The 27,500-nt window shown below is 47.4% G+C and overlaps 4 protein-coding genes across 8 annotated transcripts in view; 2 read left to right on the top strand and 2 right to left on the bottom strand.

Moving 5' to 3' along the window:
- Window positions 1–4,426, top strand: part of cep43 (centrosomal protein 43) — a 6,353-nt gene extending 1,927 nt beyond the window's left edge. Inside the window, exons 6-13 of one of the 4 annotated variants that reach the window (XM_047573526.1) lie at window positions 28–105; window positions 1,284–1,453; window positions 2,027–2,092; window positions 2,939–2,998; window positions 3,147–3,295; window positions 3,415–3,477; window positions 3,630–3,663; window positions 4,150–4,426. In XM_047573526.1, the coding sequence (XP_047429482.1) occupies window positions 28–105; window positions 1,284–1,453; window positions 2,027–2,092; window positions 2,939–2,998; window positions 3,147–3,295; window positions 3,415–3,477; window positions 3,630–3,663; window positions 4,150–4,312 (783 nt within the window). In that variant the 3' untranslated portion in view covers window positions 4,313–4,426. Of the gene's footprint in view, window positions 1–27; window positions 106–1,283; window positions 1,454–2,026; window positions 2,093–2,938; window positions 2,999–3,146; window positions 3,296–3,414; window positions 3,478–3,629; window positions 3,664–3,794; window positions 4,046–4,149 lie in introns of those variants that run through there. The other 3 variants (XM_047573528.1, XM_047573527.1, XM_047573529.1) reach the window with 3 other exon arrangements.
- Window positions 4,427–5,004: 578 nt separating this feature from the next.
- On the top strand, window positions 5,005–10,731 carry LOC124998887 (C-C chemokine receptor type 6-like). Its single transcript, XM_047573524.1, has 2 exons — window positions 5,005–5,416; window positions 8,732–10,731. Exon 2 carries the CDS (start codon window positions 8,741–8,743, stop codon window positions 9,992–9,994), a length of 1,254 nt encoding a protein of 417 aa, XP_047429480.1. The 5' UTR covers window positions 5,005–5,416; window positions 8,732–8,740; the 3' UTR covers window positions 9,995–10,731.
- A 570-nt stretch (window positions 10,732–11,301) lies between these two features.
- LOC124998894 (kelch repeat and BTB domain-containing protein 11-like) lies at window positions 11,302–12,924 on the bottom strand. Its single transcript, XM_047573534.1, has one exon. It carries the CDS (start codon window positions 12,726–12,728, stop codon window positions 11,592–11,594), a length of 1,137 nt encoding a protein of 378 aa, XP_047429490.1. The 5' UTR covers window positions 12,729–12,924; the 3' UTR covers window positions 11,302–11,591.
- Window positions 12,925–13,329: 405 nt separating this feature from the next.
- LOC124998863 (kinesin-like protein KIF26A) overlaps window positions 13,330–27,500 on the bottom strand; it is a 25,105-nt gene continuing 10,934 nt past the window's right edge. For both annotated transcript variants that reach the window (XM_047573476.1, XM_047573478.1), the window contains 11 exons: window positions 26,300–26,482; window positions 25,385–25,478; window positions 25,034–25,302; window positions 24,096–24,279; window positions 23,158–23,314; window positions 22,528–22,690; window positions 19,283–22,145; window positions 15,006–15,184; window positions 14,908–14,928; window positions 14,217–14,367; window positions 13,330–14,131 (listed from right to left, as the gene is read on the bottom strand). In XM_047573476.1, coding sequence (XP_047429432.1) covers window positions 13,950–14,131; window positions 14,217–14,367; window positions 14,908–14,928; window positions 15,006–15,184; window positions 19,283–22,145; window positions 22,528–22,690; window positions 23,158–23,314; window positions 24,096–24,279; window positions 25,034–25,302; window positions 25,385–25,478; window positions 26,300–26,482 — 4,446 coding nt within the window. In that variant the 3' untranslated portion in view covers window positions 13,330–13,949. The remainder of the gene's footprint in view (window positions 14,132–14,216; window positions 14,368–14,907; window positions 14,929–15,005; window positions 15,185–19,282; window positions 22,146–22,527; window positions 22,691–23,157; window positions 23,315–24,095; window positions 24,280–25,033; window positions 25,303–25,384; window positions 25,479–26,299; window positions 26,483–27,500) is intronic.

Raw genomic sequence — 27,500 nt, 5'->3', positions numbered from 1 at the left:
ACTCATTAACCCGTTCTCTGTGTCCAGGTGCGTCAGGACTCTGATGTGTCTCGGCCTCAGAGCCTCATTCCCTCTGAGAAGCCCAGCTCTGCGCCTGTCAGTAAGGTACACTCATGCTAACTGTGCTAACTGATAGCATCCTCCATCGGGAAATACCTGCCAGCTAATTAGCCTCTTCAGAGAGTGTATGAAGGTGATGCTAGCATGTTAGCTCAGGGTCAGGATTTTAAAGGTAATATTAGCATGTTAGCTCAGGGTCAGGATTTTAAAGGTAATATTAGCATGTTAGCTCAGGTTCAGATTTGTAAGGTAATGCTAGCATGTTAGCTCAGGGTCAGGATTGTAAAGGCAATGCTAGCATGTTAGCTCAGGGGCAGGATTTTAAAGGTAATATTAGCATGTTAGCTCAGGTTCAGATTTGTAAGGTAATGCTAGCATGTTAGCTCAGGGTCAGGATTGTAAAGGTAATATTAGCATGTTAGCTCAGGGTCAGGATTGTAAAGGTAATGCTAGCATGTTAGCTCAGGGTCAGGATTGTAAAGGTAATATTAGCATGTTAGCTCAGGGTCAGATTTTTAAGTAATGCTAGCATGTTAGCTCAGGTCAGGATTGTAAAGGTATGCTAGCATGTTAGCTCGGTCAGGATTGTAAAGGTAATGCTAGCATGTTAGCTCAGGGTCAGGATTGTAAAGGTAATGCTAGCATGTTAGCTCAGGGTCAGGATTGTAAAGGTAATGCTAGCATGTTAGCTCAGGGTCAGGATTGTAAAGGTAATGCTAGCATGTTAGCTCAGGGTCAGGATTGTAAAGGTAATGCTAGCATGTTAGCTCAGGGTCAGGATTGTAAAGGTAATGTTGTCTTGCTCAGATCCCCAGATACAGAGGACAGACAGCAGCCAAGTTAACAGGAGCATCAGAGGAGGGACGCGCTACATGCTAACGGTGCTAACTACTAGCTCTGTTAGCTCACCAAGTTGTTTCTGTTCACATTAAAGCTTCTAAAATCTTCTTCAGTGACTGAACGTTAATGTCTGATGAGCTCCGCTGTTAATCTGCGTCATAGCTGCTAAACTAGCACATGTAAATAAACCTACTGCCACCTGCTGGTGAGGAATAGATGACTCTATTAGCATGTTAGCTCATTCTCAGGCTTCAGAGTCTGAACCTCATTCAGACATTTCTACATTTGTAAATAAACGAACTCATGTTCCCCTCCTTCCTCCTCCTCCTCCTCCTCCTCCTTGTCCTGACCTGGATGTGTCCCGGTTCTGTCTTGTCTCTCAGGACTCTGACCGTGATGTCCTTCTGGGTAAAGGAGACTTCCAGCAGACGTCCTCCCGTCCCAACAGGGAGCACCTGGACCTGGACCTGGAGGGAGACGAAGACCCGGATCCGGAGGATGGAGACTCCTTCTTTGATGACCCGCTCCCCAAACCCCAGAAGACTTATGGCTGGTGAGGATTCAGCCTAATGAAGCTAATGTTAGCATGTTATTTCTGAGGCAGCCTTATTAAGCTACTGGTAGCATGTTAGCTCAGCCTTATAAAGCTACTGGTAGCATATTAGCTCAGCCTTTATAAAGCTACTGGTAACATGTTAGCTCAGCCTTATTAAGCTACTGATAGCATGTTAGCTCAACCTTATAAAGCTACTGGTAGCATGTTAGCTTAGCCTTATTAAGCTACTGGTAGCATGTTAGCTCAGCCTTATAAAGCTACTGGTAGCATGTTAGCTCAGCCTTATAAAGCTACTGGTAGCATGTTAGCTCAGTCACCAGAGAGAGGAGTCAGATATTTGACAGATGTCAAAATAAAAGTGTGAAAATAAGATTAAAATGATATAAAATAATTAAATGTTTTATTGTTGAAAGGTTCCTGTTCCAGCCTCTTAACTTCCTGTTTCCTTCCTGATCACTTCCTGTTCACTTCCTGTTTACCTCTTGATTAGTTCCTGTTTACTGATAATTTCCTTCCTGTTTACCTCTCGTTCACATCCTGTCTCCCCCGTCCTTCCCTCCTCCCCCGTAGTGTTGTCCCTCTGATGGAGGACAGTCTCTTTGTCTCCACAATGAGACGAGACAAAAGCCTCAGCGAGTGAGTGAGCATGCTCCGTCTCATCCAATCAGATCAGTCAGACGTCACATGACGCCTCAGAGCCGCTGATCCATTAATCCGTTAATCAGCTGATCCATTAACCCGTTAATCAGCTGATCCGTTAATCAGCTGATCCATTAATCCATTAATCAGCTGATCCATTAATCTGTTAATCAGCTGATCTACTAATCAGCTGATCCATTAATCCGTTAATCAGCTGATCCGTTAATCAGCTGATCCATTAATCCATTAATCAGCTGATCCATTAATCCGTTAATCAGCTGATCCATTAATCCGTTAATCAGCTGATCCATTAATCAGCTGATCCATTAACCTGTTAATCAGCTGATCCATTAATCCGTTAATCAGCTGATCCATTAATCTGTTAATCAGCTGATCCATTAATCCATTAATCAGCTGATCCATTAATCCATTAATCAGCTGATCCATTAACCCGTTAATCAGCTGATCCATTAATCAGCTGATCCATTAACCTGTTAATCAGCTGATCTATTAATCAGCTGATTGATGAAAGTAAACAGCTGATTAATGGAGTTGAGTTTGTTCCACAGAAGCTCAGAGTTCGCTGATTGGTTGATTGACATCGTGGTGCTGGGACCATGTGACTGGTCAGCTGACTCTCAGACCTGCACACAGTGTTAGTCCAGTTCTCAGGGGACCGGTTGAATCTGGATTAATGTGGGAGGGGTCTGTGGTCTGAATGTTATAATGATCTGAACCTGTTCCTGGAGGTCCTGAGGTATTAATGTGTTCATCGTGGTACCAGGCTTTTATTCCCATGTGATGTCCATCTGTAAGCATGATGTCCTCTGACTGTCCCTCCAGTCTGTCCGTCCTGGCGGCTGATTCTGAGGACGAGCGAGGCCTCTCTCTCTCTGAGCTCAGGTGAGCGGCTGGTGACCTGGAGACCGGGGCTCCGCCCCCGTTGGGGCTCCGCCCCCATTAGGGCTCCGCCCCCGTTAGGGCTCCGGGCCCCTGCTGAGAACCTCTGCCTGCTGTATCAGAGAACAATACGTCCTCCTCTGTCCCACAGGAAGGGGGACACGTCCGGGGCCAGAGGGAGTCCAGGGGCGTCCATGTCTGAGGCCTCAAGACCAGGAGGGACAGGAGGAGGAGGAGGAGCAGGAGCAGGAGGAGGAGGAGGAGGAGGCGGCGTGTCGGAGTCCAGCCTCAGCAGGAAAAGTCAGATTGATTCATTTTCCTCAAAGACACGAAATAAAGTTTTAGATTGAATCAGAGACACATGTCAACATTATATAAATAACGTCTATAAGTGAGTCACATCCTCTGTGATTCTACAGGAGAGAAGGAGACGAAGAACAGCGCCCCTAGTGACAGAACCACATCCCTACACCTGGGTCCAGGTAGGGTCCTGTATTAATTAATGATGATGATGATGGTGATGATGATGAAGATGATGGTGATGATGATGATGATGGTGATGATGGTGATGATGATGATGATGATGATGATGGTGATGATGATGATGATGATGATGAGTTCCTTGTTCCCACAGATGAAGATGTTGAATATGACGATGACTTCAACAGGTAGGACTGATGAGATGGAATCTTCACATTGATCTGTTGTAACATTAATTAACTCTAATTGACTTTAATCAGCTTTAATCCAAATTAATTAACATTAATCAACATTAATTAACATTAATTAACCTGATCAGACCTGTCTCTGATGAGGAGGTGGTCTGGGGCTCATGTGACCTCATTCCTTTGGTGAGTTCTGGGTCTCAGTGAATACCACCTTCCTTCCAACATCAGCTGTTACCACAGGTAGACCAGACCAGACCAGACCAGATCACAGACCAGATCACAGACCAGATCACAGACCAGATCACAGGTCTGATCCAGGTCTGATCCAGGTGTGATGATCTGGTCCTGATGCTGGCTCTGGGCTCTGGTCTCTGGTCTGGTCTGTGGTCCTGATGCTGGTCTGTGGTCTGTGGTCTGTGGTCCTGATGCTGGTCCTGATGCTGGTCCTGGTCCTGGTCCTGGTCCTGGTCTGTGGTTGTGTTGCAGCCATCGTTCCGACCTGTCCAGGAGTGAGCTGAGCATCGGGGAGGAGATCGAGGAGGTTTCCATGGAGGGTCCCGACCCCAGCGACCAGGAGACCACCCAGGACCTCAGCGTGTCCCAGATCAGCCAGAGTCACGGAGCCGACTACATGGAGGAGGTGCCCTGACCCCCACCCCCGCCCCCGCCCCCCACCCAGGGACCGCCCAGGTTTTCCCATCATGCACCTGTTTGTATTGTGGTATTTAATGTACAGTTTCCAATAAATGGATTTGACAGAGGACGAGTTTATTGGTTCTTGATTTCATTCATGGAGACTCTGAGGGACGCGGGCCCCGGTCTCTCTGGACCAGTCAGCAGGTCTTCAATGAACCAGGTTCATCAGAATCTGAATCTGGATCTGAATCTGAAGAGACTTTATATTCATACAGAGAAGAAATCAGCCTTGGTGTTATAGAAAGTATACAGATAAAATGTAAATAATGTAAAATAAAAAATATAAATAATATAAAATAAAATAAAATACAGATAAAATATAAATAATATAAAATAAAATAATATACAGATAAAATATAAAACATATAAATATATAATATCTATAAATAAATATATGCACACCAAACTGAAATGATCATCTGTAGTTCAGTCTGGTTCCAATCAATAAAATGTAAAATGTGTAGTTCTATACATAAATATGACCCACGCAGACTGGTAGAACCAGGATCTGAACTCTGAGGAGAATAAAATGAAGTCGTCCTTCCTGCAGTTGCTCTCTGGTCCAACACACAAACCACCAGGAGGTTCAGTGAAACCGGTCTGACAGGAACCTGAAACAACCTGAAACAACCTGAACCAACGTGAAACAACGTGAAACAACCTGAAACAACCTGAAACAACCTGAAACAACGTGAAACAACCTGAAACAACCTGAACCAACGTGAAACAACGTGAAACAACGTGTCTCCAGCTTCGGGAAGAGATTCAGATTCAGATTCAGATTAAAGAAACATGCTCTTTATCAGCCTCCTCTCCACCTCCCATTTCTTGTGTTCGTTCAGGCCGGAAGTCCATCGTTGGAAAATATAGTGGACGATTTTCAAAATAAAATACTACGTGCTGTCTTTTACTTTGAAACATCAGCATGACGTATCGGCTTCGCCACTGGCTCCGCTCGGCTTAGAAATACTCAGCATAAACCCTGCGGCAGGGTACGCGGCGACTCCTCTTCTCCCCCTCTCCACCTCCTCCTGGACGAGCAGCAGCAGCTGGAACCGTGAGTTTTTCTGCGTTTGTTTCTTGTAATTTAGCTTTGATGTCATGTCAGATAACATCAGCCGCTCCGTCTCTTTATCAGTTCATCGGTGAAATCAAGTCATGTTCAAAGTTCACCGCGTCACAAACCTCAGATTAATATCAGCAGAGAAATTAAACCCGCGGCTTTAAACCTTAAATATGAAACTAAACGGGCATAGATTACACCTCAGATTAATATCAGCACAGAAACAAGGCAGATTTATTGGTTCGTGGGTTCAGAGTCTGATGGTTTAGTTCCACACGGGACACCTGAAATATATAAAACAAGAAATATTAAACTAACCTAAACGCAACAGAAAATAAAACTCAACATCTGAAACATTTAAATCGTGGCATCTAAAAGTTAACATCTGAACAGCGCCTGAAATATCTCAAGCAGGAAACATTAAACCTTTACACGTTAAATATAAAAATAAACAGCACTTGCAATATATAAAAATAAATATATAAAAAATATATATTCTAAACCTCAGATCTAAAAGGTTTTAAACCTCAGATTTTAAAATTCAGATTTAAAATGTTTTAAACTTCAGATTTTAAAACCTCACATTTAAAATATTTTAAACCTCAGATTTTAAACATCAGATTTAAAACGTTTTAAACCTCAGATTTAAAATGTTTTAAACGTCAGATTTTAAACATCAGATTTAAAATGTTTTAAACTTCAGATTTTAAAACCTCACATTTAAAATATTTTAAACCTCAGATTTTAAACATCAGATTTAAAACGTTTTAAACCTCAGATTTTAAACATCAGATTTAAAATGTTTTAAACCTCAGATCTAAAGTGTTTTAAACCTCAGATCTAAAATGTTTTAAACCTCAGATCTAAAATGTTTTAAACCTCAGATCTAAAAGATTTTAAACTTTGGATAAAAAATGTTTTAGACTGCTGAAGCAGAAGCAACCAGTTCCCTGGAGGCCGGGGGTTCCTGCTCTGACTTCTGTTCTGTGGGTATCAGGACGTCCCAGGACTTCTGTCTTTTAAATGTCACCGGCCCTTTAACCAGACCAGGAAGTACATGGAAGAATGTTTGACATGTTTGTTTAATGACTTCCTGAAATCGTCAGCTGATTCCTCTCCAACGCGATCCCAACATGAGGCTCATGCCCCTTTCATTTCATTTAATGAGTGGTCCTGGTCCTGGTCCCGGTCCTGGTCCTGGTCCTGGTCCTGGTCCTGGTCCTGGTCCTGGCTGATGAGTTTCATTTCTACCTGTGAACCCGTCTCCACCACATTAAGAACTGGATCAGAATATACACATACACGTATCAGATTAGAGGAATTACTGCAGCAGATTGACCTAAAATAGACTATTGTAGAATAATCCCACACGAGAATAGAATAGAATAGAATAGAATAGAATAAAAGTGTCATTTATTAATTAATTTGACAATGGAGTCAAATGGCTTCATTTGTAGCTGAATTCCTGGTTGGTTAATTTGACCCAGCTCCTGGTTGACTCATTTTAACTTGATCCAACTCCTGGTTGATTCACGTTCCCGCTCATTTATTGTTGAAATCTGGTTTTGGATCCTAGTGACCGGACAGAAGGAGACTGGATTTATCTTCTGGGTTAAACTGAATACTTTATAATATATTTAACAGTCATGGTTCATAAGTGGCTTTAATGTTTTTCATTCTTTGACATTTTCTAACAAAATTATCAACTGTTTTCCTAGCTAAATTAAGCTAATGTTCTCTAGCTGACTGTAACGATAACTCACTATTTAATGTTTGGTGGTTTGGGTTGTGGTGTTTTATAAGGATGTTTCATAATCACGTACTTAACTTTAATGTAGCATAACAAACAGCACAGGTCATGTTACATTCGTCATATAATTTCACTAGAAACGATGGAGGAGGAGGAGGATTAGAAAACACTAAAACAGAAGAATCTGGAGTTGTTGTCGTTATTCTTAATTCTTATGAGAGTGTTTAAGTGTGAATGAGTTTGATTTGGAAATGTTGTTTTGATCTAAACTTGAATATTTTGTCTTTGGTTTATTTGTATTTTATATATTTCATGTAGTTTATTTACATGTTTAAATTTTCTTTGGTTCTGAATGTGAGGTCAAATGTAAATGTTGTATTGGTTGTGAATAACTCAGGACTCTGGGTTAAATGGGTCAAAATGAACCGGCACATGTTCTGACCCATCACTGATCAACCCCTGGCTCATAGGTTGGGTTCTTTTTTAGCCCAGTAGTTTTTAGAGCGTAGTTTTTAATGTCTCTGTTAGCGATGGTGATGATGACAACTAAAAGAGAACATGGGTGGAGGTCCTGTTGTCTAGACTCTGATCTGGTTCCCGTCTCTCTTCGTCTTTAACGAGAACAAAAACACAATGAACTGGGTCACTGACCTCTTTTCTGCAAACTTCCTCTCAGTGATCACACGTTCACATTCACTCCTTCACCGCCACAAATGAGACCTTCTGGTATCGGCAGCCGCAGACCCGACACCTCTGAACCACTTTCAGATCCTTTAAATATGAAAAACAGTCGATGCAGAAACAAGCGGAGGCTGGAAAGTGGGTCACAGATTAACACCTGGAGTCCAGACTTCACTCAGCTCCTCTGTCAGAGTTTCAGTCGACATTTTATTTGATTCTGTACGTCTAACACCCTTAAAATGATCTTAACATGAGTCAGTGTTGATCATGTTGTTGAGTCCTTGTCCTTCAACACTAACATGAGACAAATCCCTGGTTTATAGAAACTAGACCAGGACCTGAGTCTCATCGAATGGATGGAAACACTTCTGGACTCATGGACTCTGGTTTCATTTCTGATCTCTGATATTGGCTCATTTCACTAAAATATGTTCATGTTCTCTTTGTTGATGTTCAGGATGTTTTGATCATTTATGCAGAGAAAAGCACACGTATGGACAGTTCCTTCTTTCCTCATCATCTGTAGCCACAGGGCTGGTAGCAGCTAGTTAGCTCTGGAAGCTAACGCTAACTGAGGCCCTCATCCAATCACAGGACTGGGTTTGGTATTGATTTAACATTCTAGTCTGGTCTGGAATGAACTAAATGAACACAGGTTCAGACAGATTAGATTTAACTTGACAAACGGATCCAACGTGTCGGTGAACTGTTGATTGATTGAGTCTGGAGGAGGAAGTGTGTCTGAAATAATCACCTTCACTTCTCTGTTTGTGTTTCTGTTTTCACTTTAGTCTGATTCCTGAGCAGCTGCTGATAGAAGATAAAGACTCAGAAGTCAGACGCCCTCTTTAATCCTGTCCTCTCACTTCTCTCTGCAGTGAACGAAGATGATGAACTCTGAGGAGGAAATTATGTTCAACCTGTGCAGTAATTCGTCCTTTAACTATGACAACTACACCGGCCATAACCTGGTCTGCAACACCACGGTCTACAACAACTACACCAGCATCGACGACGACATCGATGACTACGAAGTGTCCTCACCCTGTTCTCATGACGACACCGACAGAACGAAGATGGTTGTAGGGCCGTACATCCACTCCATCATCTGTGTCCTGGGTCTGGTGGGGAACGGCCTGGTCATCGTCACCTACGCCTGCTACAAGAGGACCAAGTCCATGACGGACGTGTACCTGCTGAACGTGGCCGTGGCCGACCTGCTGTTCGTGGTGGTGCTGCCTCTCATCGTCTACAACGAGCTGTCGTCGTGGTCCATGGGCCGGGTGGCCTGTAAGCTGCTCCGAGGCTCCTACAGCATCAACCTGTACAGCGGCATGCTACTGCTAGCCTGCATCAGCGCCGACCGCTACGTCGCCATCGTCCAGGCTCGACGCAGCTTCCGCCTGCGCTCGCCCGCCTACAGCCGCCTCACCTGCGCCATCGTCTGGACCGTCTCCATCCTTGTGTCCATCCCCACCATCTGCTTCTATGACTGGTACGTGCCAAGGCACAGCGGCATCAACAACAGCAACAGCAGCGACATCAACAACATTAGCAACTCCTCCATGGAGGACTCCCCCTCATCCCCCGAGTACGTCTGTGCTTTCAAGTTCGAACACGACAAATTAGAAGTGGTCAAGGCCATCAAGGTGGTGGTGCCCAGCATCCAGCTGGCCGTGGGTTTCTTCCTGCCACTCACCATCATGATCGTGTGCTACTCCGCCATCATCGCCACACTGCTGAAACCCAGAAACTTCCAGCGGCACAAGGCGGTGCGGGTGGTGCTGGTGGTGGTGGCGGTGTTCATCGTCTGCCACCTCCCGTACAACATGGCGCTGCTGTACGACACCGCCTCGATGTTCCGGCAGACAGAATGCGTCAGGTCGGACATGCAGCAGACGTCGCTCCTTGTCCTGGAGTCCGTGGCCTACCTGCACTGCTGCCTCAACCCGCTGCTCTACGCCTTCGTGGGGGTCAAGTTCAGGAACCATTTCCAGAAGATCTTCCAGGACCTGTGGTGTCTGGGGAAGAGGTACATGGCCCCTCGCCGCTTCTCCAGGGTCACCTCCGAGGTCTACGTGTCCACCATGTGCCGCTCGGTGGACGGGTCCAGTGACGCCGCCTCCTCCTTCACCATGTGACGGTGCCAGAGACTCGTCTGGCAGTGAAACGCTTCTCAGAGGTTTAGAAATTAAACCAAAAAAAAAAAAAAAATCAAGTTTTTATTTTTTCATTTCAACTGTGAAGTACTCACGTCGCTGGCTTCATGACGTCTCTTCCTCCTCTTCTTCTTCCTCTCTCTCCATTTTCCTCTGTCTTTGTTGTACTTTTGTTTGTTAGATTAGTTTATTTTTGTAACATGAAACAGTTTTATATCTTCATCAATAATAAATGTCTTTTCAGATTCAAAGGCTTTTTATTTTTTGAAAACGATGCACCACATGGACTGTGACTGATAGAATCTGATTCCTGTGCTGCCATCTAGTGGTCTAATGGTGGTACTACAGATAATAAACACAACAGTCATCTTGTAGTGAAACTAGAGAAGCTAGTTTTTCTATTGATACCTAGCATCACATAGCTGGAACTAACCAGTTAGCCTCAGTTAGCCTCAGCTAACAGAGAAAACACACAAACTTTAAATGTCTTTGAATGAGTTTCTTCTTCTGTTTTAATATTTCATCAAATCCCAAAAGAAATGGAGCTGATCTAGTTTTTATTATCATCTGGGTCCTTCAGAGTCTATCTGCATGATTCCACATCAGCTATGAACCACATGGAGACTGGACTCATAGAATCTGAACCTTTAGTCTCCACCTAGTGGTCTAATGGTGCTACTACAGATAATACACACAATGCAGCCATCTAGTAGTGAAGGTTAGCTTAGCATTGCTATGTAGCATGTAGCCTTGGTGGCTGGTAGCTTAGCATTGCTATGTAGCATGTAGCCTTGGTGGCTGGTAGCTTAGCATTGCTATGTAGCATGTAGCCTCGGTGGCTGGTAGCTTAGCATTGCTATGTAGCATGTAGCCTTGGTGGCTGGGTCTGTGAGTTCCATTGTAAGATCTCATCTTGTCTGGATTCGTTAATGACTCAGTGGTAGAATGTGATGACGTCCAGGAGAAATAAAATGTCCAATGGTTGAATTGTGTTGAACAGGGGAAGGTGTGTCCTGACCTACAGGGTGTTGTGGTATTTCTCAGGTGAAGGTGTAGTTTTAGAGCAGCTGGTCTCAGAGTCTCGACAGCGGAGGTGAAAGTCGCTGCAGTTTCTGTTTCGGCCACGACTTTGTTGTGAAACTCGTTTCTTCAGATTCTTCACATCCGAACAGACCTGTCTATCTGACCTTTCACCCTCTTCTTCCTGTTTACAGGTGAGGGGGCGGAGCCTCGGATACCTGATGTTTTTGATTTGAAACATCACTTCAACTTAAAACCAGAGACTTTTATTTAGAAAGAAACTTGTTTTATTTTGAAATTCTAATTTATTCATGAAGCCAGATCAACTTCTACAAGGGTTTTCAGAGTAAAGTTCACAATCATGCACAAGTTCATCAGCATCATCACCATGCTCCTACACCGATGACGTCATTTCTAGTTCCACCTGTGGAAACTGAAAAGATCTGATTGATTATTGATTAGAGATAGTGACGTCACTTAGTCAGACAGTGACGTAGATCAGATCCAGGAACTACAAGGCACCTCGGAACGGAGGAACATCTGGAGCTTCAGTGCCGGGTCAGTTTTCACGGTCAGTACCGGGTCCCGCAGCGGTGTCAGTACCCAGGGTGAGGACAAAGGGCTCCAACGCCCCCCGGGCCTCCCCCGGGGAGGGCAGCACCTCGGGCAGGAACCCCTCCCGCTCCTCCCGAACCTCGAACTGCAGCGTCTGGCTCCGGTTGACGCAGAAGATCCGGTCCCCGAGCACCGCGCAGCGGAACGGCTGCGGGTTCTGGAGCGGGAAGGAGTCCCCCCCGAGCCACGCCTTCACCACCGTGTTGTACCGGTACACGCTCACACCCGCGCGCTCCCGGTCCACGTCGAAGCGGTACACGAGGCTGCGGTGCGCCACCATGTCCGCGGACCGCCGCCGGCTCTCGTTGAACGGACACTCCTCCCACTCGTCCCGGCGGGAGTCGTAGCGCAGCATCCGGTAGAAGAGCGACCCCCCCGACACGAACAGCTCCCCCCCGCACACCGCCACCTCGTGCGCCACTGCGAAGGAGCCTCTGGGCAGGGGGGCCACCGGAGACCAGCGGTCCGTCCTCGGGTCGTAGCGCTCCACGGTGAACAGACACTCCCCGCCCACTGCGTACAGGTGTCCGTCCATGGGGACCAGGCGGAGCTGGCAGCGGGGCTGGCTCAGCGGCCGCACCCGGCTCCAGGCTCCGGTCAGCGGGTTGTAACAGAACACCCGGTCCGACGCCCCGGAGCGGCTCACGCCCCCCGCCACGAACAGGTAGTTGTAGAGGGTGCACATCCCGGAGCCTCTGTCCGGGACCTCCTCGGGGAGGCGGGTCAGCACCTCCCACCGCTGGGTGTCCATGTGGAGGCAGAACACCCGCCGCTGGATCGCGTCCTCGGGGGGGCTGCCCTCCGACACCTCGCTGCTCTCGGCCACCGCCAACACCTTCCTCCCCTCCATCCTCCGGGCCAGGATCAGATCCCGCTCCCCCGCAGTCAGCCTCCCGTACACGGAGGGGGTCCGCAGCACCTCCAGGTAGTGGAGGCTCATGTAGCGGTAGACCCGCTCCACCTCGCCCTCCGCGCCCCCCCGCTTGGCCGCGGCCAGGACGCGGTAACAGTTCTCCGCGCTGAGGAGGGGGCTCAGATCCCCGCAGGTCCGGTCTGGCTCCGGGGTCTCTGTGGTCTCCATGGCTGAGATCAACGCCTCCTCCTCTGCTCCTCCTTTACTCAGTAGCTACAGGTTGTTCCTCCTCCTCCATCCTTCTCCTCCTCGAGCCTCTGTCTGCGGCCACCGTCTCCTTCCTCCTCCTTCCTCCTGCTCCTCTTCCTCCTGCTCCTCCTGCTCCGGACCTCCTCGGTGTCTCCGGGTTGACGCCCCTTCGTCCTCCTCTGCGGAGGAACAATGGACCTGCGCAGAACCGTCCTCCTGGTTCTGCGCAGGTCCATTGTTGTGGTTCTGGTTGTGGTTTGAGTGGCAGTTTTCATATAAACAGGAAAATAAAAGCATCCGGGTCATTCTAGAACTTTTTAATCTGGGTTTAAAAGGCCAAAATATTAGGAACAGCGTCATCTGACAGTGAACGGGCTTCATACGAGCAGGTGTTCCTAATAAAGTGGCCACTCAGACTGATCAATAAAGCTGCCGCTGCACGGTCCTTCAGGGGCAGATTATTGGTCAGAGGGCTCCCCCTGCTGGACGGGAGGAGGAGGAGGAGGAGGAGGAGGAGGAGTCATTAATTCATTTACAGACATTGACTCATTCAGTCATTGACTCTTCATCATCCTCATCATCGTGATTGGTTAAAGTTCTTTATTTAGAATCAACTCTTTTCATAACTGATAAAAAACTGTAGAAAATATAAACAAACACACGTCTACATGCTTTAAAAGACATGTCCTCACAGTAAAAGACATGTCCTCAAAGTAAAAGACATGTCCTCACATTAAAAGACATGTCCTCAAAGTAAAAGACATGTCCACACAGTAAAAGACATGTCCTCAAGGTAAAAGACATGTCCACACATTAAAAGACATGTCCTCAAAGTAAAAGACATGTCCTCACATTAAAAGACATGTCCTCACAGTAAAAGACATGTCCTCACAGTAAAAGACATGTCCAAACATTTACACCTTGAACATTTTGTCTGTCTCGTCTCAGTCTTCAAACCAGAGTCGATTCAGAAATCTGCTGACTTTACAGCTGATCACATGACACATTTGACGTTTGAAGACGTTTCCGATCAGGCTTTTGTTTCTACTTCAGATCGTCTCCATGGCAACAAACAGAGAGAAAAACAAACGAAGAATAAATAAAGAGGAAGAATAAATAAAGAGGAAGAATAAATAAAGAGGAAGGCACTGTCAGAAACAAAGCAACGACTGGAGGAAGAAGGACGGGGTGTCTCATGTGTCACGTTTCCCCCCCGTCTCCTGGTCCCTGCTCGCTGGTGGTCGTCATGGTGATGTCGAAGCACGTCTCCATCATGACGTGGGACTTAAAGACGTTGACGACGTCCTCGAGCTCCGATGTCACCTGAGACAGAACCTCCAGGTACTCCTGGGACTCCTGGTCCAGGTCCTCGTCCACATCAACTGTATGGGAAGACATACAGAGAAGGGGGGGCATGAGACAGAGTCCTGCGATCAATCATGCGTCCAATCGTCCATCTCTACTCACACTGTCCTCTCCATCTGTCCGTCCCCATCATCAGTTGTCTCTTGGTCTCCTCCAGCTCGTCCTTCAGTCTCTCGTGTCTCAGCCTCATGTCTCTGATCTGCTGCTGTCTCTTCTCCATCATCCTGAGACGTCCATCCAAGTACAGCAGGCCCTGAGGACGGAGACAGACACAGGTGAGACCTCCCACTGAGACGTCTGCAGGTAAATTTAGCGTGAGGCTAATCCCGAGCTAATCTGATGGGGACGTGTGGAGACGGAGACATTAATCCTGTCCTTAACGGGACGTCATGTGACCGAAAAGTTCATTCATTGGTTTCTCTCCTGATTCAGAGACGATAAATAGACTTTATTTAACATTGATGTAACTGATGAAGTGTTTCACATATTCTTTGAATTAAGGGGTTTGTGTAACTGGTGATGTGTGTGGAACTGTCCATCTGCCTGTGGTGCTGAAATGTTTGGCTGTGCCGTAGTGTGTGTGGTGACTTTGTGTATTGGTTGCTGTGTATTGAGTTGTGCGTTGTGTGTTTTTGTTGTTGTTACGTTATAGATTTGATGCAGTGAGATGTTGAACAGCTGCTGTGTTGTTGTTGTTGTTGTTGTTGTTGTTGTCGTTGTTGTGGGGAAACTGATTGTGTTATTTCTGGATTGTATTGTGCACCAGAATTTACAAACCACCCCTGGTCCTCACCTTCTCAACGTCATGGAACGGCTGCAGAGAAAAACAGAAGAAGAAGAGATAATCAGACTGATGAAGACCACATCCTCCTCCTCCTTTCTCCTCCTCACCTCTGACTCCGCCTCCTCCCCTCTCCTCCTCTGCAGTCGCTCCACGTCGTCGATCTCGTACACCTTGATCTCAAAGGCGTCCTTCAGGGGGGGACGGTCCACCCACTGAGTCCCAGCCTTCCTGCCCAGGGAGGGGACGTCTGGCAGCGGCGTCGGGATGAGACGGCGTCTCAGGAACCCTGGAGGGAGGAGGAGGGAGGAGGGAGGAGGAGGGAGGAGGAGGAGGAGGAGGAGGAGGAGAGGGAGGAGGGAGGAGGAGGGGGAGGAGGAGGAGGAGGGAGGAGGGAGGAGGAGGGAGGAGGAGGAGGAGGGAGGAGGGAGGAGGGAGGAGGAGGGAGGAGGGAGGAGGAGGGAGGAGGAGGGAGGAGGAGGAGGGAGGAGGAGGGAGGAGGAGGCGCCATGATTGACTGGGTCAAAAGCTTTAGATTTATAAGATGATTTCCAGACCCTGGTCTCTATGGGCCCTGGTCTCTGTGGATCCTGGTCTCTGTGGATCCTGGTCTCTATGACCCTGGTCTCTATGACCCTGTTCTCTGGGGACCCTGGTCTCTAGGGATCCCGGTCTCTATGACCCTGGTCTTTGGGGACCCTGGTCTCCATGACCCTGGTCTCTATGACCCTGGTCTCTGGGGACCCTGGTCTCTATGGATCCTGGTCTCTGGGGACCCTGGTCTCTGGGGACCCTGGTCTCTGGGGACCCTGGTCTCTATGACCCTGGTCTCTGGGGACCCTGGTCTTTGGGGATCCTGGTCTCTATGACCCTGGTCTCTGGGGACCATGTCCATTTGGACATTTAGATTAAACCAAAGAAACCAGATTGTGCCACAACTCCCAAGGTCACCAGTTATCAAGGCATGCTACATATCAATGCTAAGCTAACGGTTATTAAGGCATGCTACATATCAACGCTAAGCTAACAGTTATCAAGGCATGCTACATATCAATACTAAGCTAACAGTTACCAAGGCATGCTACATATCAATGCTAAGCTAACAGTTATCAAGGCATGCTACATATCAATGCTAAGCAGAGTGGAGCAGAGAGGATTGTAGGTAAAAACTCTATTGGTTTAGAAAAACTCCACCACATGATCAACTGACTTCAGAATATTTACAACGTCTTCTTCTTGGGCTAACCCTGCTAACTCTGCTAACTCTAGTAACCCTGCTAACTATGCTAACCGTGCTGACTCTAGTAACCCTGCTAACCCTGCTAACCCTGCTGACTCTAGTAACCCTGCTAACTCTTCTAACTCTGCTAACTCTTCTAACTCTGCTAACCCTGCTAACTCTACTAACTCTTCTAACTCTACTAACTCTTCTAACTCTACTAACTCTTCTAAAACTGCTAACTCTGCTAACTCTTCTAACTCTGCTAACCCTGCTAACCCTGCTAACTCTGCTAACTCTTCTAACCCTGCTGACTCTAGAAACCCTGCTAACTCTTCTAACTCTGCTAACTCTGCTAACCCTGCTAACTCTGCTAACCCTGCTTACTCTTCTAACTCTACTAACTCTTCTTACTCTGCTTACCCTGCTAACTCTGCTAACTCTGCTAACCCTGCTAACTCTGCTAATCCTGCTAACTCTTCTAACTCTACTAACTCTTCTTACTCTGCTTACCCTGCTAACTCTGCTAACTCTTCTAACCCTGCTGACTCTAGAAACCCCGCTAACTCTGCTAACCCTGCTAACTCTTCTAACTCTGCTAACTCTCAGTGCTTTTTAACCAGAGCCGGTGACAGACTGAGGAGGAGTGAGTGGATGTGGGTGATAATTGGAGCCGGGTACGTTCACTGGGAATAGACTGTGGATCCTGGTCTCTGTGGATCCTGGTCTCTATGACCCTGGTCTCTATGACCCTGTTCTCTGGGGACCCTGGTCTCTAGGGATCCCGGTCTCTATGACCCTGGTCTTTGGGGACCCTGGTCTCCATGACCCTGGTCTCTATGACCCTGGTCTCTGGGGATCCTGGTCTCTTGGGACCATGGTCTCTGGGATCCTGGTCTCTATGGATCCTGGTCTCTATGGACCCTGGTCTCTGGGGACCCTGGTCTCCATGACCCTGGTCTCTATGACCCTGGTCTCTGGGGATCCTGGTCTCTATGGATCCTGGTCTCTGGGGACCCTGGTCTCTGGGGACCCTGGTCTTTGGGGATCCTGGTCTCTATGACCCTGGTCTCTGGGGACCCTGGTCTCTATGGATCCTGGTCTCTGGGGACCCTGGTCTCTGGGGACCCTGGTCTCTGGGGATCCTGGTCTCTATGACCCTGGTCTCTGGGGACCCTGGTCTTTGGGGATCCTGGTCTCTATGACCCTGGTCTCTGGGGACCATGTCCATTTGAACATTTAGATTAAACCAAAGAAACCAGATTGTGCCACAACTCCCAAGGTCACCAGTTATCAAGGCATGCTACATATCAATGCTAAGCTAACGGTTATTAAGGCATGCTACATATCAACATGCTAACCGTGCTGACTCTAGTAACCCTGCTAACCCTGCTAACCCTGCTGACTCTAGTAACCCTGCTAACTCTTCTAACTCTGCTAACTCTTCTAACTCTGCTAACCCTGCTAACTCTACTAACTCTTCTAACTCTACTAACTCTTCTAAAACTGCTAACTCTGCTAACTCTTCTAACTCTGCTAACCCTGCTAACTCTGCTAACTCTACTAACTCTTCTAACTCTGCTAACTCTTCTAACCCTGCTAACTCTGCTAACTCTTCTAACCCTGCTGACTCTAGAAACCCTGCTAACTCTTCTAACTCTGGTAACTCTGCTAACCCTGCTAACTCTGCTAACCCTGCTTACTCTTCTAACTCTACTAACTCTTCTTACTCTGCTTACCCTGCTAACTCTGCTAACTCTGCTAACCCTGCTGACTCTGCTAACCCTGCTAACTCTTCTAACTCTACTAACTCTTCTTACTCTGCTTACCCTGCTAACTCTGCTAACTCTTCTAACCCTGCTGACTCTAGAAACCCCGCTAACTCTGCTAACCCTGCTAACTCTTCTAACTCTGCTAACTCTCAGTGCTTTTTAACCAGAGCCGGTGACAGACTGAGGAGGAGTGAGTGGATGTGGGTGATAATTGGAGCCGGGTACGTTCACTGGGAATAGACTTCATGAAATATTCACGAGGCAGCAACGAGATCCACAGAGCGAAGGAGTGAAGATCACAGGGAGCTGCTTCCATGCGCCGCAGCATCGTCCCAGATAATGTCAGGTTTCTACGGTGAACTTCACCCTGAGCCTCAGCACATGAATAATGTCTCAGTTCAAACCTTGTTTCAAAAATAACGTCTGGAGACGAAGAAGTTGGAGAGAATTCACGTCGACATGAGCCAACAAGGATGTGACTTAAACCTCATACCTGATTCTAAAATAGTTACACTGTTACCATAAAGGGACTAAAGTGTTAAATGTTAAACTTCTGACTTTTAGCCTTTGATATACCAGTGTATCACATTTGTTGTATTTTCAATAATCTAAATGCAAAGTGTATTTTTCTTGGGGGGATTATTAGAGCCTTGGACATGTCAGTGGTTAATAGCAACAATGATTATGAAGGATTTGAATGTGTGATGCCATTATCAACTGACATATAAAGAGTCAAAAATGAATCATAACATCAGGTATTTATGATCAGGACTATGTTAAAATACTGACATGTGCTTTTTTTTCAGGGTGTTTTTTGAAGAGGACACTTGTTACACAGTGTAAAAATGGAGTATTGTGGAATTTTACTTTGAAGTATCAAAACATTTGATGAAATATTGAGACAGAAGAAGAAATTCTGACATGATGACTGAGAAGTTTGTCTCTGTCAGCCGAGGCTAGCTGGTTAGCTGTTAGCGTTATGTGAAGGAGCAGCTTCTCTAGTTTCTAATGAGACCAGCATGGCAGAGTGGAGCAGAGAGGATTGTGGGTAATGTCAATCTGACTGTCCCTTAAATTTACAGGACTCTTACATACGTAATCCAAAAGGCGTTGAACAAAGGCAACTGGACGTGTAGAATTTCTTGAAGACATTGCCGCTCATCTGAGTAGCTCCTTTAGAACTGAATGATGAGGATCCAACACCTTTTGGATTACCATGACCTGGACGACAGAACCTTCACAGAGAATCGTACGTACGTATTTGTAGAAACTGCACTGGGACGGTTGTTTTTACTAGTTTAGAGCCTGATGTTTTGGAGATGAAATCGACCACCCAGTTGTCCCAGTCTAAACCAGACTACATGTGTCAGAGCTCCACAGTTAACGAGTTTCTCACCGTTTCCTCTCTTCTTGGGTGATTTAGAAACTCTGCTTCTGCTGGAGGACGCTCCGCTCTCGCTCATGGAGTCGTGAGCTGACGAGGTGCTGTCTCGGATCATGCTCTCGTAGCCGCTGCTGCCCCCACTGTGGTAGAACAGGGCGGTGCGCCCCATGGCCGGAGGCAGCTCCCCGCTGAGGATGCTGCTGTTGTCACTGCCGTGTCCACTGCTGTAGCGCTGGGGCCGTCGAGGCGCCGTGATCTTGCTGTAAGGTGACGGCAGCAGGGTGTTGACTGGAGATCCACTGGCGCTACTAGTCCCGCTATCGGTGCCATCGCTTCCTGTTGCTCCGGACCCTCTGCTGAGCTGCTTCCTTGGGCTCCCGGAAGCTAGCTCGCTAACCCGGCTGTTAGCTGCCCTGCTAATAGCCTGCTTCATGCCCATGACAGTGCCTCTTCCCCCCTTGACTCCTGTTCCAGAGCGAGCAGGGTTCTTACCAGATGGAGGCAGGCCGCTGTTATCAGGAGGCTTCAGCCCGGAGCTTTGGTTCTTGGAACTGCTGCTGGACAACGTTCGAATCTTCAGAGAACCACTGCCACCTCGGACCTGCCCCAGTTTAAAAGTAGTTCCAACAACTCCAGGAGAAATGTGGGAGGAAGAAGTCGAGGTGGAGGCTGGAACCCCGAGTCTTGGCACTGATCTGTTGGATCTGCTGTTCTCCTTCAACACCTCAGGTTTGGACCCAGCTGAGGTTGGACCGTCACATTTCTCCAGAGTCCCCAAGAACCTGGAAGTATCGGCTCTGGGTCTTTGTGTGTTCAGACTCGAACATGTTCGGGCTGAACCCTGATCAGATTTTAAACTGGTTACCCTGTGGCTGAAGGAATCTGCTCGGAGCCTCACTGTGACTTCCTCCTCTGAGGCTGATGTTTTAGGGAACAAGGACTTTCCAGTGTCGCTGCTGGTCTTTAAGGCAATTGGAGTCCTTGACTTTAGTTCTTGGCTTGACTGTCTGACCGGTGGACCCAGAGGAGAGATGATTCCAGATCCAGGCTTGGAGTTCATGCTGCTTTTTTGTCCATTTGACTTTTTTCCTAAGGATGAATACCTCAACGTCCCGATCCCACAGGCAGACTCGTGGCCCCACCTGGATTCAGACGTCTGGGGGGTGGACACAGTTCCCAGAGTAGTTGCACCTCGCGTGAGTCGTGGCAGCTTGACGAGTGTATCTCCTCTCCTGCTGCTGGACTTCTCACAACCATCCACAAGCCTCTGGGCTGAAGAGGACGGTTGTGCCTTCGGTGGCCGAGGTACGCTGTTGCTGTTCCCTCCAGACTTCTTGGAGGAAACGCTAGTTATGCCACTTCTCTGTGGCTTCCCTGCAGAAAGAAACTCAACCTCTGAAGGATCAAATTGAATGTTTCCCTGGAGCAAAGAGTCCTCAGGTCTGCCTTCCTGTCTGCAGCAGCCCACAGCTGCAGATGAGGTAGGCTTGTTTTTCCTGGGAAGACTGCAGCGACTGCCTGAAGTGTTCAGGGTGTTTGCTCTCAGCTTGAGAGAGTCTTTGGTTGAGTCGGGGGAGGGAGGGGGCTTAGTAAGTAAGGGTTTGTTTGGGGTAGCGGGGTGGCTGTCCAGCTCCGAGAAACAGATGCCACTGTCGTTCAAGGAACTCTTCAGACTGTGCTGCAACAATGTGTGCTTATGAAACACACTGGGAGATGCCACCATGGAAGAATTATCTGTGTCCATGTTTTTATTCCAACTCGCTGATCTGTCGACTTCACCTGAACTAGCGCACCACTGATTTTGCGGGTGAAACATAATTTCCTGGCAGCTGGCATCAGGTCCTTCAGCTCCTCGTTGAGATATATAAGCATCAAACTCATCATTGATGCTGCTGATGATGCTGACTGGACGGGAGCCTCCAGGCTGCCGGGACAAGCCACTCGGGAGGTTGGGGCGACCGTTGTCTGGGACCAGGCCAAGAGGAAGCTCTTCTATGACCGTGAAGACAAGCTCGTCCTCCCCGTTCAGTTCCACAGGTTGCTGCAGAGTCACTGTGGTCCTCAGGAAATCCCCGTCTACGTATCGTCCCAACAGAGCTGCCCGGAGGTTGCTGACCTCCATGTCATACCAGCTGGTTGCTTGTTGACTCATACCCACTGGGGGGGTCCTACCAAGACCGTGTCCAGCCTGAGATGCTGTCCTGGGTAAAGACGGTGAAGCTGATGGCTTGGGTACACCTCCCCTGAGATACACCTTCTCTCGCACCACAGGCTCTGAGTCCTGGGACGTGGACTTTCCCAAACACGGTGGGAAAGAGGCGACGGAAAGTTTCTCCCCATGTGCACTCGTTCTCTTGGAAGTGTCCGTGTGGCCCCCGGCTGAGGAGCGTTGTCCCTGATCAGGTTTATTTGTGCATATTGTTGCTGTGTTCTGTGTGGACTTCCTCTCAGACTTGGATGGAGATGTTGTGGGGTCACTAAGCGCTGCTTTGGCCTCGTTGCCCTCGCTGCCGTCGATGCAGTCCAGTCTCTCCTGCAGCTCTGCAAATGTGTCGCACTTGAGCTGGTCGCCATCGGACCTGGGCCGATCTTTGACTCGCTTTTTGTTCAGGGAGGGAATGATGGGAACAAAGGAGGGTGGGCCTTCGTTGTCGCTCAGCTCTCGGTCAGACACGGACTTCCCACCCGGCCCAACGTAGATGACGGTGTCGCAGGAGTGTTCGCTGCTGGAGGAATAGTCTGGGTCGCTGGAGAGCACCGGGGGCTGGTCTGGGTCCAGAGCCACGGTGCGAGGATGGAAGGGTCGAAGATGAGGAGTCGGACGGGACGGACCTTCCTCACAGGAACTCTCCCCTCCAGATGAGCTGGAAGCGTACTGCAGATAAAAGAAATAACACACCAGGTAATTTCTGGAGCAATGCTTCCTCCTGTTGTTATTAATGAATTATAATAATGAATGTCATTATGAATATTGTTGGTTGTGGTGTCACTGTCCCCGGGAACACAGATAATCGAATGACTCAGGGACCTAATAAGAACCAGTAAAAAACATTTTAAATTAAAGTTTTATGCATTTGCAAAGACCCGAATCAGTTCTTCAAGTGGAATTAATGAACAAATGATACAGTTGAACGAGAGCTGAGACAGAAATAAAAAATCCATCCTGAGAGGTTTTTTGAATAATGCTCATATACGTCTGAAGCTAATAGTTCCACTAGAAACCCGCGTCAGAAATAACCTGAGAATAAAAAGTGGACCTTGGACTTCTTTTTCCTAGTGCGGTGGATGCGGGCGGCCAGCTGGACCGTGGTCAGCGTCTCCATGTATCTGGCCGGGGAGTCGGAGACGTGGGCGATCATGGTGGTTCGACAGTTGATGTTTCCCAAGGATTCGCTGAGCAGCATGGTGAGCTTGCTGTCCCTGAATAATACATCAAGAAACCCCTCGTTAGAGAGCCCCCCACTGGATCCCAGGAACCGTTCGTTACTCCTCTCATCTCACATTAATGAAGGCCGCTTTGAAGCCTCGCGTGACTCTGTAGGCGCTGAAATGTTCATGAAGTCTTTGAAGGACCCGGAGGAACCTGGGACCACATACTGGATTTATTACCACTGTTTTAGCCTCAACAAAACTGAAACACTGACCCTGGGCTTCATTCATAAATAAAATACAATACATTAGGATTTAAAGCCATCATTAGATTAGTTTGAGGATATATTCATATAGTTTTAACTCAGTTGCTGTCATTTACACTACAAGGATCATTCCTTTGGTTTTTAGTCAGATTATTCCATCCTCCGTCCCCTATCCTCCATCCCCCATCCTCCATCCCATGTCCCCCGTCCCCTATCCTCCATCCCCTGTCCCCCATGCCCCGGGACCCCTACCTATAGGGGACATGCTTGGCACCGTTGGCCAGGGCCAGGACGACGTTTCCCAGGGCAGACAGAGACAGACACTGTCCTCCGCCTCCCTCTCTGGTCCGGCTGATGTCCGTCTCACAGCTGCCCAGGTCCAGGAGGTGGAGACGACTTCGACCGGACACTGAGACACAAAGAGGAGAATGACAACTACTGGCCAGGATCAACATCAGGGCAGCCAAATATGGCCCTCCTTTAAATCTGATAAAATGTCTGTGGACTCTGGTCTGAATAACAGATGGACATTTCGTTAATTTCATTTTATTAATTTATTTAAAAAGGATATTACACATGGAAAAAACATAATCCCTTAGTGGTTCATGTCACTTCCAGCTCAGAGTCTGGATCAGACATGAACCTTGATCTTCTGCTGACCTTTCATGGATGTGTCTGAGTCCACATCAATAATAACTGAAGATATAAATGTATTTATGTATTTATCCAAACATGAATTCATTTAAATATGTTCAGACCAATAACTCAGAGGAACTGAAACATCAGCAACGTTCAGGAAGTGCTGAGCGCTGCAGTACCACGAGTCTAAAACACTGACAACATTAGGCTTAGGGTTAGCATAGCTGCAGCTACATGAAGCTAATTAGCATCTACATGTTTGGGACAGAGACTCACAGCTAATGGGGGCTAACAGTGGATGAAGCTGTTCAGACGCTGTTTTGTCGTCTCCTTTCCTTCAGTTAAAGTCTGACTCTTATTTTTTACTCTTCAAGTCCCTGGAGGGTTTCAAGGGGTTTCCCTCACACGCCACTTTTAAATATTTTTATCATTATTGTTGTTTTATCATATTTGGGAATGAAATGAAAATCATGACCATGTGATAGTATGCAGCTCTGTGATTGGATGTTACTACGTAGTTTAGTGATTTCTGGTTGGGCTCGTACACTAACCGGCTGCCTTGCTGCTCTTGTCCAGCCTCTCCTGGTAGAGGTGCAGGGTAAACAGGAAGTGGGAGTTCCTCCGAGCCTCCTGGTCGTCCGGCGTCCGGCTGCTCCTCCTCGCTGCCACAGCGGCGTCCAGGAAGAACGCCGCTCGCTCAGCACTGGTCGCACGAAGCTCCGTCTGGTTCTGAAGCTGGTGGAGAGACGAGATGAAAATCAAGAAAAAAGAATCTTTAACTACCCAGGAGTAGGAAAGGATGTTCTGGAGTAACAATAGTCACACACATCATGTGATTAGTTTAAATGTCTCTGATTGGCTGGAGGACATAGATAAATAAATAGATGAATGTTTAGGAACGACCAAGTCAAAGTCCTGACATTAACAGAAACTATTCTTAATAGAAATGTTGTTGGAAACCACCAACATCTCAGAACTGAACTGGTTCTGTTCTGATGAACAGGATCAAATTCCTCCAACTGATCAGTTGTTACACAAACATTTAGTTACAAGGACTCACAGACTCACACACTGGACACAAGGACTCAACAACAGGATCAACACTGGACACAAGGCTGAATCGTCACTATTAATGTTCGGATGCAGGAAGTTGTAATTCACTGAATGACTGAAGCTGCTTTCAGCTCCAAAAAATGTTCTGTTCTTTTCCTCTGAGATAAAAGGTTTGACAGAGGAGAGAAGGAGCAGATTAAAGGAGGTGGACAGAAGGAGTCTGGGGAGATAAAACCCTGAACAAGAAGAGGGAGGCCAGGACTAATTGGACAACGTTGTGTGATGGAGTCCCTGTGGTGAAGAGGAGGTCAGGAAGGAGGAAGAAAATCTGGAACAATACTAAAATGTCCCAGAATTACATTCAGTCTGGTCAGAGTTCTACTTCCTTCTGAGCTGAAAGGAACCATTAGAACAGATTCAACAGATCATTTTCTACCTGGGATCCACATATGGGATCTTCTCTGAGAGACACCGGGGCCCCCGGCGCCTCCTGGTGGCCCCCGGCCGAGGAGGAGAGTTCAGCCAGGAGGTCGGTGAGTGTCTCCTCGCGGCCGGAGATCTCCACAGCCGATACTCGGACGGAGAAACGAGCGGCGGCCTTTTCTCTGCGCTCCTCGATCACCTTAAAGAGCCACGAGACGGCGGTAGGGGCCACGCCCAGACTCTGGGTGGAGCAGTCCTGACCAATCATGGTGTATGTCTTACCTGGGAGGGGGGCGGAGCCAACATTCAGCACAGTGACTTGTCAAAATAAAGGCGTGAGGGTGCTGGTGTGTGGTGTGGTTACCCAGGTTGGCGTGTCCGAAGCAGAAGATGCAGCCGTCGGCTCCGTTCACCACCGACTGGATGACTTCCGCCACCGCCCCCGAACACACCTCGGCCTATCAGGAGAGAGGATGCACCAATCACAGCAGAGCACAGCACACTGTCCCCAGGTAGAGTCACAAGCATTGTCCATGGTGTGAAATGCTCTTCCTTCCACTATTAAACACAGCCCTGAGTTCTACTGCTGCTTTTCTTCCAAACGTTTCTCCATCAATCAGGATTTATTTCTTCCTGGTAGATCATGGTTCTCCACTGTCCTTCCAGTCTGGAATAAAGGTCTTAAGCCAGTTTTAGTAGTTTCTAGATGTTTCCTCTGCTTGATGCAGCCAATGATTTGACCCTTCTCCTCCAGACTAACATCTCCTCCTCCAGACTAACATCTCCTCCACCAGACTAACATCTCCTCCTCCACCAGACTAACATCTCCTCCACCAGACTTAACATCTCCTCCTCCAGACTAACATCTCCTCCACCAGACTAACATCTCCTCCTCCACCAGACTAACATCTCCTCCACCAGACTAACATCTCCTCCTCCAGACTAACATCTCCTCCACCAGACTAACATTTCCTCCACCACCACAGGATGTGGAGGAAATGAGAAGTTGCTCATTGCATCAGTTGGTCTTAAATAACTTGAGTTGAATCCAGGTGGGGACTTTTGTTTTGGCCAGGCAGTGTACAACGTCTGTTTGACTAGCATGTAGCTTAGCCTAGCATAGCCTAGTCAGCAATGGGAAACTCAGTCATCATAGCCAGTATTTACAGTTTAATATGATGACTTCTCATTTAGTTCCACAATGATCAGAAGAACAGGAGGACTCAGTGTTGATCTAAACTCCTTCCTGGTCTGGTTCTGTCCTGTCCTGGTGTCTCACCTGGGAGGCGTCCTGTGAGAAAACGGCGTCAAATGTGAATGTCTTTGGAGCTGCGGGTCGTCTCTGAGCGGTCGACGTCTCGTTCAGAATGAGCTGCTTCTTTCTGCCGTCCACCCTCAGGAAGGACATGGACTCAGAGGACTCGCTACTGTGGGCCGAACAGATCCGGACCATCACCCTGACCTGCACGAAGACGGGACGTTACTCCAGAGAGACGTCTTCTATACAGCCACTTTATTAGGTTATGGTTGGTGTTATATGCTTTTATTTTGAAGTAACTTTGTACTTGTATTTTGAAAAATACCACTGACCCTCCCTTTGCTCCCTGATGGGCCTTGATGGAAAATCCATAAAAGTCTGTTCATCAGTTGTTTTTGCATATTGGAAATTTTATTTTGAAAGTTTGTTACCCTTTCAAAATTAAAAGCATATTTGTAAAGCTGGAGGTGGATCAGCTCCCTGTCTCCTGACCCCTGACCTCAGGTCAGGTTTATTGCTTGTAAGAATCAAAGTTTTCATTGCAAGTCCCCACTGAGCATGCTCAGATATCTTCTGTCTCAAACCAGCTGCTGTTACCACGGTAACCAGGTGAGCCTTTCTCTCTTTTGTTCCTGAAACTCACTCAGAAAGAGAGAAAGAAAAGACTCCCTTTACTGGACTCGTTAACAGCTGGACTCTTTAACTCGTTAACAGCTGGACTCATTAACTCGTTAACAGATGGACTCATTAACTCGTTAACAGCTGGACTCTTTGACTCGTTAACAGCTGGACTCATTAACTCGTTAACAGCTGAACTCATTAACTCGTTAACAGCTGGACTCATTAACTTGTTAACAGCTGAACTCATTAACTTGTTAACAGCTGGACTCTTTGACTCGTTAACAGCTGAACTCATTAACTCGTTAACAGATGGACTCATTAACTCGTTAACGGCTGGACTCATTAACTCATTAACAGCTGAACTCGTTAACTCGTTAACAGCTGGACTCTGACTCGTTAACAGCTGGACTCATTAACTCATTAACAGCTGGGTTCTTTGACTTGTTAACAGCTGGATTCTTTGACTCATTAACAGCTGGACTCTGACTCGTTAACAGCTGGACTCTTTGACTCGTTAACAGCTGGATTCTTTGACTCGTTAACAGCTGGACTCTTTGGCTTATTAACAGCTGCTGGTTCTATAATTAATGTTTGTTGAATG

Source organism: Mugil cephalus, chromosome 21 (genome assembly GCF_022458985.1).
Source record: "Mugil cephalus isolate CIBA_MC_2020 chromosome 21, CIBA_Mcephalus_1.1, whole genome shotgun sequence".
In the NCBI taxonomy this organism is placed as follows: domain Eukaryota; kingdom Metazoa; phylum Chordata; class Actinopteri; order Mugiliformes; family Mugilidae; genus Mugil; species Mugil cephalus.
This window is presented reverse-complemented; position numbering and strand designations above follow the sequence as displayed.